This window comes from Chrysochloris asiatica, unplaced genomic scaffold (genome assembly GCF_000296735.1).
Source record: "Chrysochloris asiatica unplaced genomic scaffold, ChrAsi1.0 scaffold00003, whole genome shotgun sequence".
Lineage (NCBI taxonomy): Eukaryota > Metazoa > Chordata > Mammalia > Afrosoricida > Chrysochloridae > Chrysochloris > Chrysochloris asiatica.
In genome coordinates, this window is record NW_006408521.1 from 8,845,496 (window position 1) to 8,853,519 (window position 8,024).

An 8,024-nucleotide genomic window follows, 5' to 3' on the forward strand; every position below is an offset into this window, starting at 1 on the left:
ATGGTTTGAACTGACCTTGTAGTCCAGTGCTTATCCTACAGCGCCACACCAAGACTCCTACAGCTCACTAATGCCCAAGATAATTATCTTCATGCATTCCATTTTATTTTTGATGACTTCTAGTTTTCCTAGATCCATACTTCTTACCTTCCATGTTCCAATGAATAATGAATATTTGGCAGCTGTTATTTCTCATTATGAGTTGTGCCCCATGAGAAAATGAAGGTCATGAAAGCTCTGCTTTGTCTACATCATTAAAGTAACTCTAATTTGAGAAGACAGCTCTTCCCCAGTCATATATTTAGTTCCTTCCAAAAGGAGGAGCTCACGTTTTGGTAATATATCAGACTATGTTTCTCTGCTATTCATAAAGTTATCAGTGGCGAACCATTCAGAAGTGGTCTGCGGCTCCTATTTCCTAGTCTACCTTAGTCTGGAAGTTCCAGTGAAACCTGTGCATGATGGGTAAACCTGCTGACATTGAAAATACTCGTGTCATAGCTTTCAGCATCACAGAAACACACAAGCCACCACAGGACAACACATAGACAAGTGAGTGGTGGTAAGTTAAAACAACAACAATAACATGTGTGTATACGCATATCCACATATATGTTGTTCATATTTATAGTATACGTACTCTAATTATACGTATAAATAGAAAATGATATATATATACACACACATATACTGCTGCTCTAATGTAAAGTTGTAAAGTGCTGTTGCGTTTGTTGGACTCATAGAAACCCTAAACAAGGTTTTTCAGATGCAGCTGGTGAATTTGAATCTTGAGGATAGCAGTCCAGTGCTTAGCCTACAATACCACACCAGTCCTCCTATACACACACACATATATGTTGTTAAGTGCCGTCGAGGCAGTTCTGACTCACAGTGTCCCTGTATAGTGTTTCCGAGGAGTGACTGTTAAGCTTGAGCCATCCACCTTGTGGCTTAAACCAACTTTTCAATCCAGCGCCACACAAGGATTCCATATGTATGTATTTATTTATATTTCAGTAGTTCTAAATTATGAATCGGGCTGTGAACCACAAGGTCAGCATTCGAAACTGCCAGTTCCGCGTGAGAAAGATGAGGCTTTCTGCTTCTGTAAAGATTTACAGCATCAGAAACCCTGTTCAGGATTGCTATGGGTCGGAACTGACTCGATGGCACTTCACAACAACAACAACCCTGTCCTGGTGTGTCACTGTGGGTTAACACGCTGGACTGCAAAGTCGTTTGAACCTTAAGGTCAGAAGTTCAAGCTCACCAACTGCTCCTCGGAAACCCTATCCAGGATCGCTATGGGTCAGAATTGACTCAACGGCACTTCACAACAACAACCCTGTCCAGAAGTGGTGCTGTAGGATCAGCACTGGACTGTGAACCACAAGGTCAACAGTTCAAACCCACCAGGTGCTCCTTGGAAACCCTATACAGGGTCATTCTGAGTTCAAACTGACTCTAAGGCACTTAACAAGAACAAAACCCTGTTCTATAAAGTTGTTATGAGTAGCAATCGACTCAATGGCAGTGGCTTTGGTTTGGTTTTTTGGTTTTATATATATACTGTAAATAAATAGATATATATAAATACAAATGAATTTGTCCACAAAAATTTTGAATCACACACACACACATAAATATGTGTGTAGCATAGTGGTTACGAATCGGGCTGCAAACCTTAAGGTCAGCAGTTTGAAACTACCAGCTGTTCTGCAGGACAAAGGTGAGCCTTCTGCTCCTGTAAAGATTTACAGCCTCAGAAACCCTGTACAGGGTCGCTATGAGTCGGAACTGACTCCATGGCATATAACAACAACAACAACAACATTAAAATATTAATTTAGGTAGTCTCTATTTAACAATTCCCTTCCTTTCTTTTTTAACTTTTAAAGAGAAATTAAAATAGTTAAATGTGCTAAAACAAAAAACAACATGACATAGTAAGGAATAAATTATTATTTTTTATTGATGTCCCTCAACTACCCCTTCTTTCCTCTTTTCCCTATAATTTATCACAGTTATTAGGTTGTGGCCATGTGGGTTAATGCGCTGAACTACAAAGTCAGTTTAAACACAAAGTTGGCAGTTCAAGCACACCAGCCACTCTTCGGAAACCCTATAAAGGGCACTATGTGTAGGAACTGACTGATGGCACGCACCAACAATAGTTATTTAAGGAGCCCTGCCGGTGTAGTGGGTTATGGGCTGGGCTGCTACCACAAGGTCAGCAGTTTTAATCCACCAACCACTCTACAGGAGACTCTAGGCAACAGTACTAGCCTGTCCTATAAGGTCACTGTGAGTAGGAATTGACTCCACTGCAGTGGACTTGGCTTGGTTTTGGGGTTTCAGTAGACATATACTTTCCTTTGCCTTCAGAATGCTAAGCAAACTGCCTAAGGACACCAACTAATAAGTTTCATAACCAGGATTCAATGTGAGCCACCAGATTTCAAAACTGATATACTGCACTATCACCTGGTTCTGCTATTAATGAGTGCATTGTTTGAATGACCTTTGCCTTAGCTTTTAAAATGACATATAATCTATTCTCTCAGAGACTGCATACTAGAAAATCCTGTGTGGTTTCTACTCAGATACATGGGATGGTAATAAGTTGAAATTGACTCAAAGGCACTCAACAACAACAAATTATAGAAATCATTACAATCACGCAGCATAGTTACTAACTAACGCATAGACCATTTATTGCTCTTCAAAAGTTGTATTTCTTCTTCCTTCTGAGTCACTTTCAGAAGATCCATTCTAACATATTTCACTATCAATGTCAGAAGATGAAGAAAATCTCTGCCATGCAAAACTCTGCACACGTGCTCCTCCACGGGGTGCTGAGGAGCCCAGGTTCCACTCATGCATCAGTCTCTTTCTTGTGCCTCCAAAACTTACCTTTCCTTTGCTGATAATAAAAAAGGTGTCTCCTCTTGCGCCTTGCCTGATAATATACTCCCCGTTTTCATAGTGGGTCTGAAAAATAAAAACAGTAACAGGAAAAATAAATTTAAAGGAGTAACTTACCAAAACATTTCAACCTTTTCAAATAGCAATCCCCAGGGAGGTCATTGTGAGGACGTTTAATCCAAGCTTAAAATTCATCATGACTTAAGAATGAATAATAAATCATCAATAAACTCAGTAATTATAAATATATCACTTCTTATCCTGCTTCTTGAAAACAGTATTACATTAATGTCATTTTTTTTCAGGGTGAATTATGATGTTGGAGAAGAATATTAAAAGTATCACATACTGCCAGAAGAGCAAACAAATCTGTGTTGGAAGAAGCACAACCAGAGTGCTTTTTAGAAGCCAGAATGGTGAGACTTCGTCTTTCATACTTCTGACATATTATCAGGAGGAAACAATCCCTGGAGAAGAACATTAGGCTTGGTAAAGCTGAGGGTCAGCGAAAAAGCGGAAGACCCCACTGAGATGAACTGACCCTGGTGGCAGCAAGGGGTTCAAACAAAACAACAGTTTTGAAAATGGTGTAGGACTGGGCAGTGTTTCTTCTGTTGTACACAGGGTCTCTGAGAGTCAGAATCAGCTCGACGGCACCTGACAAAAACATACTCGTATCTTCAAATTCGTTCGTTGTAATTGTTTGAGGAAAATATTATTCTCCCTCATAAACTGAGCATGAAACAAAATAACAAAGCTGCTAATTTCAGCAGTCTTTCTGTATTACTTTGTTGTTCTCATTGACTTGTGTATTCTCATCATACAGCCTTTTTCTAAGAAATAACTACTGTGTCTAGAGATCTTCATTGGAAACCAGGTTGACTTTTAGTGAGGGCCATAGTTATCTTTTAAGGCACAGCCTCAGGCTTTAATGCCCTTATTTCAGTAAGTTAGACTTCGGCCGGTCAAACATTTCATGGACTGAACTCCAGACCAGCATCTGTGAACTTATAAACTACCAACTCACGAGCATGGGAAAGCTGCAAAAAGATTATCACAGTTAGTGTGTCAGTATTCTGACCCCAACACAGCCACCAAGCCCATTCCCAAGATGGAGCTCACCGCTGCAATGAGCAAAAGTAATTTCTGTAAGGAGAGGTGGGAGAAATTGTACTGCTGGGTCAGGAGGTACAACAACAGAAAAATGAGAACAGTACCATCTGGCTCCGTCCTTCTCTGCTGCTTAGGAGGGGATTCATATTTGGGGAGCAAAACAACATTACTTTGCACACTGCTTTGGAGACAGATTTCATGACTTACATGCTATATCCATTAGGCTGATGTTGGTGATTTTTCCTTAGATTTCAGTATCATTTTTCTTACACTTTATTCACTCTTAAAATTGCCTTTCATTAATAGCTGACATTAAGAACAGTCACTTTTTATTTGTGTAATGAGAAAGTTAACATACTACCCTGTCTTATGATTTTTTAAATAAAACATCATCCATTTTCCTAGTAACAAATCTGGTTTTGTTTTTGTTAAGTGCCATACAGTTGGTTCCGACCCACAGAGACCTTGTATAGGGTTTCTAGGAGTGACTGGTGGGTTTAAAATAGTTTCTCCTTAGTCCTCTCCCCCAATATCAACCACCAGATGGTGTACAGAGTCTAGAAAGTATTGTTCAAAACTCTTTTCCTTTGCTTTTGAATATATGCAAACAAATGATTATTTCCATATAGCTATTTCTAAATAAAAATGAGTTTTAAAAAAGCATACACATGTGTTTCATTTTAATGTCTCACTGCTTTAAAATGGGATGATCTTTATGACATAAAAGTTTGAGGAATGAAAATGTACTACTCTACTTTCATGTATTCAATCTAACATACAAACATTTTTGAGTGCCTCCAAATCAGGCTTTGTTATGGTCACTGATGAATTTACTTGATATGGATTTTCTACGCAAAATATTCTTAATTCCCATCAGATTATTTGGGTGAGAACATGCAAAAAGGGTATAAAGTACTCTAAGGCTTGGATTGGTTGGCTTTACCATGTGCTAGGTGTCTTGTTAAGTGCTATCGAGTCGATTCCGACACATAGCGACCCTGTACAGGGTTTCTGAGGCTGTAAAGCGGGTTTCTGAGGCTGTAAAGCTTTACGGGAGCAAAAAGCATCATCTTTCTCCAGTAGAGCAGCTGGTAGCTTCAAACTGGTGACCTTAAGGTTCACAGCCCAATTCATAACCACTACACTACCAGAGCTCCTTATGTGCTAGGTGTAAAAGGAGCCATTTCAGCAGCAGAACAGGCAATCCCGGGACCAGGAAGAAAGAAAGGCCTTAGTGGATTGTGAGATCCCTACCTAGAAAAGCAGCAACAGCAGAGGCAGAGGCAGCCCGCAGCAGAGACAAAGAGCAGCTACTGCTTTCAGCTTGGCCCATGGACTGAGTAAAGCTGAGGGTGCATGTCAAGGAGACTGACTTGCAGAATGTGTCCTTTGTACATTTACAGACTAGCTAAAGGAACCTTGTAACACTTGCCCAAGTTGGGCAGAGGCCAGGCAGCCACATGGCTGAGCAGGCACAGATCAGAGGAAGGCATGCATGTAGTATCTTAGAGAAGAGGTGTTCCTAACTGGAAACTTGTTGCATCCTGAGTTGTTTCCTATCCCAAATTGTACTCTGTTTACTTGCTACTAAAAATTCACACTTGTGAGTATTATGAGTTCTGTGTGGCCACTGCGATCGATTATCAAATCCAAATGTGAAGCAGAGTGCTGAATGGGGGAAGACTGGTGTCAAAACTGGATAAAGAAAGTTGTAGGGAGGCGACATGTCTGATCTCCCCTTTATAGGAATCTGTCTTGGGGTGGTTTTGAGTTTGATTTTCCTTTCTCCTTGTGAAGTCAAATATGCCCCCCACACTGCTTTTGCAGATGATAAAAGTGATGAGTAGGTCAAACTCATAGCTCACAATAGGCTCATATCAGCACCAATTGGTAGGTGTTTTTGTGATAATGGAAATTCTCCATCATTTCATTGTCCAACACAACAGTTACTACTCATATGTAACTAGTGTGAATGAAAGATTATAAATTAAATTTCAGTTAACTTTAATCAGTTTTAATTTAAGCAGCCACATGTGACTTGTGGCTACTGTACTGGATTTGTTGTTGTTGTTGTTGTTGTTGTTAAGTGCTGTCGAGTCTATTCCAACCTATAGAGACCCTGTATACGGTGTCTAAGGAGCAGCTGGCAAGCTTAAACAGTTGACCTTGTGGTTCAAACCGACTTTGCAGTCCGCCACATTAACCTACAGTGCCACACCTGGACTCCACTGTATTGGATAGCACAGGTGATAAAGTTGACAAACAAAAAGCTACAATCTATGGCAATGGGGAAGTCTGGGTGTAGTGCTGTAGGGTCAGCACTGCACTATGAACCACAAGGTCCACAGTTCAAACCCACCAGCTGTTCCTAGGAAACCCTATGTAGGTCGCTATGAGTCAGAACTAACTCCACAGCACTTAACAACAACAACAATTCTTGAGAGTCCTGGTGTGGCATTGTAGGATAAGTACTGGAACACAAGGTCAGTTTGAACTGAGACAGTAGTTCAAATTCACCAGCTGCTCGTCAGAAACGCTACCCAAGGTCACTGTGAGGCAGAACACTACACACTTAACAATGTGGCAGTGGTACAGGATGGGGGAGAATCTTTCCCATTTCTTAATGTTTTTTTTCAATGTTGATGGAGCTCAATCAGTGAAACTCAGGAACTCTCTTCCCCATTCCCCACTCTGCATTAAAGAGACGAATCACTAGTCTGACTAGTAAATTTAAAAGGAATGACCTTCTCATAGCTTCCTTGTGGGAGGCTGGCATTCTCTGCTGCTTCTCTAGAAAGAGACTCTTCTCCCCACCACAGGAAAGCCTGTTCTTGTCTAGGTTTCTATGAAAGCTCAGGTAAGACTGGGAAGCCTCATATTTAAGCTTATATGTACGAACCCTGAGTTTACTGGTCATCAGGTAATATTTTATACCCTTCCATCTTACTCCTCATTTATTTATCACTTGGATCCTAACCCAAGACTCCTCAGAAACCTCAAACATAATACAATATACAAAATTCAGTGCTCTGTGTAATTACAGGATATTGTGAGAGCCCAGTTTAGGGAAGAGGTGAATCTACCTGAAGAAAGTCAACATTGGGGATGAAGCTTGAGCTACAACTGAAGGAAGAGGTCACTGGATGTTCAGTGGGAAAAATGGTATTACAGGAAGAGGAAAGTAATAGATGAACAATTATTTTTGAAAAAGAAGAAAAAATACAAACATCAGCACCAAGGTGAAGAATCTTAGTACATTTGTGCTCACCCATCTCTTTCGAGCACTTCTCCATCCTTATGTGACAGTTATTTCCTTTAAGACTTTTGTAAGCCAGACTTGCTTGCAATATATTAAAATATATTCAAAGGTATGAAGGTAAGGGAACCTCCATCTTCACACTACTGACAGTTGTTGTTGTTGTTGCTGTTAAGTGCCATCAAGTTGGTTCTGACTCATAGCGACCCTGTATAGGGTTTCTGAGGAGCCGCTGGTGAGTTTGAACTGCTAACCTTTCAGTTAGCAGTCCAATGCTTATCCTACAGCACCACACCAGGACTCCAGATAATTATTTGTTTTGAGAAAGTGTCCTGTAGATTCTTTTCCTCACGGGTTGTTTTCCAGCGTCTATAACCCTATGCAAGCTCCTATAAATCATAACCGACTTGATGGCATTTAATAACAACAACCAGCCCTCTGTGTCCTCACCTCAACTGTGAAGATCAATGGTCCCAGAGCATCACCAAACGTCACTGGGGGGTGGGGGTGGGAGTGGTTGATTGCCCCCCATGGAGAATGACTACACAAAACCTTTCATGTTCTTCATCCCTTTATTCCAGAAAGTAGAAAGTTTGGCATCAATATCCAGAGTTGGTAGCCTTGAGTCATGAAAACTATCTAATCACTTTCTTAACATTGGATATGGTTTCTGTAGCTTTACATTCACATTTACCTTATCGATTATTTTAGGTTATCTACACAAACATTC

The 8,024-nt window shown here is 40.4% G+C and overlaps 1 protein-coding gene across 2 annotated transcripts in view; it reads right to left on the reverse strand.

The window, feature by feature from the left end:
* The window catches only part of PRKG1 (protein kinase, cGMP-dependent, type I), a 1,720,113-nt gene that overhangs the window by 310,563 nt on the left and 1,401,526 nt on the right, over positions 1-8,024 (reverse strand). For both annotated transcript variants that reach the window (XM_006831109.1, XM_006831110.1), the window contains exon 6: positions 2,914-2,991. In XM_006831109.1, coding sequence (XP_006831172.1) covers positions 2,914-2,991 — 78 coding nt within the window. The remainder of the gene's footprint in view (positions 1-2,913; positions 2,992-8,024) is intronic.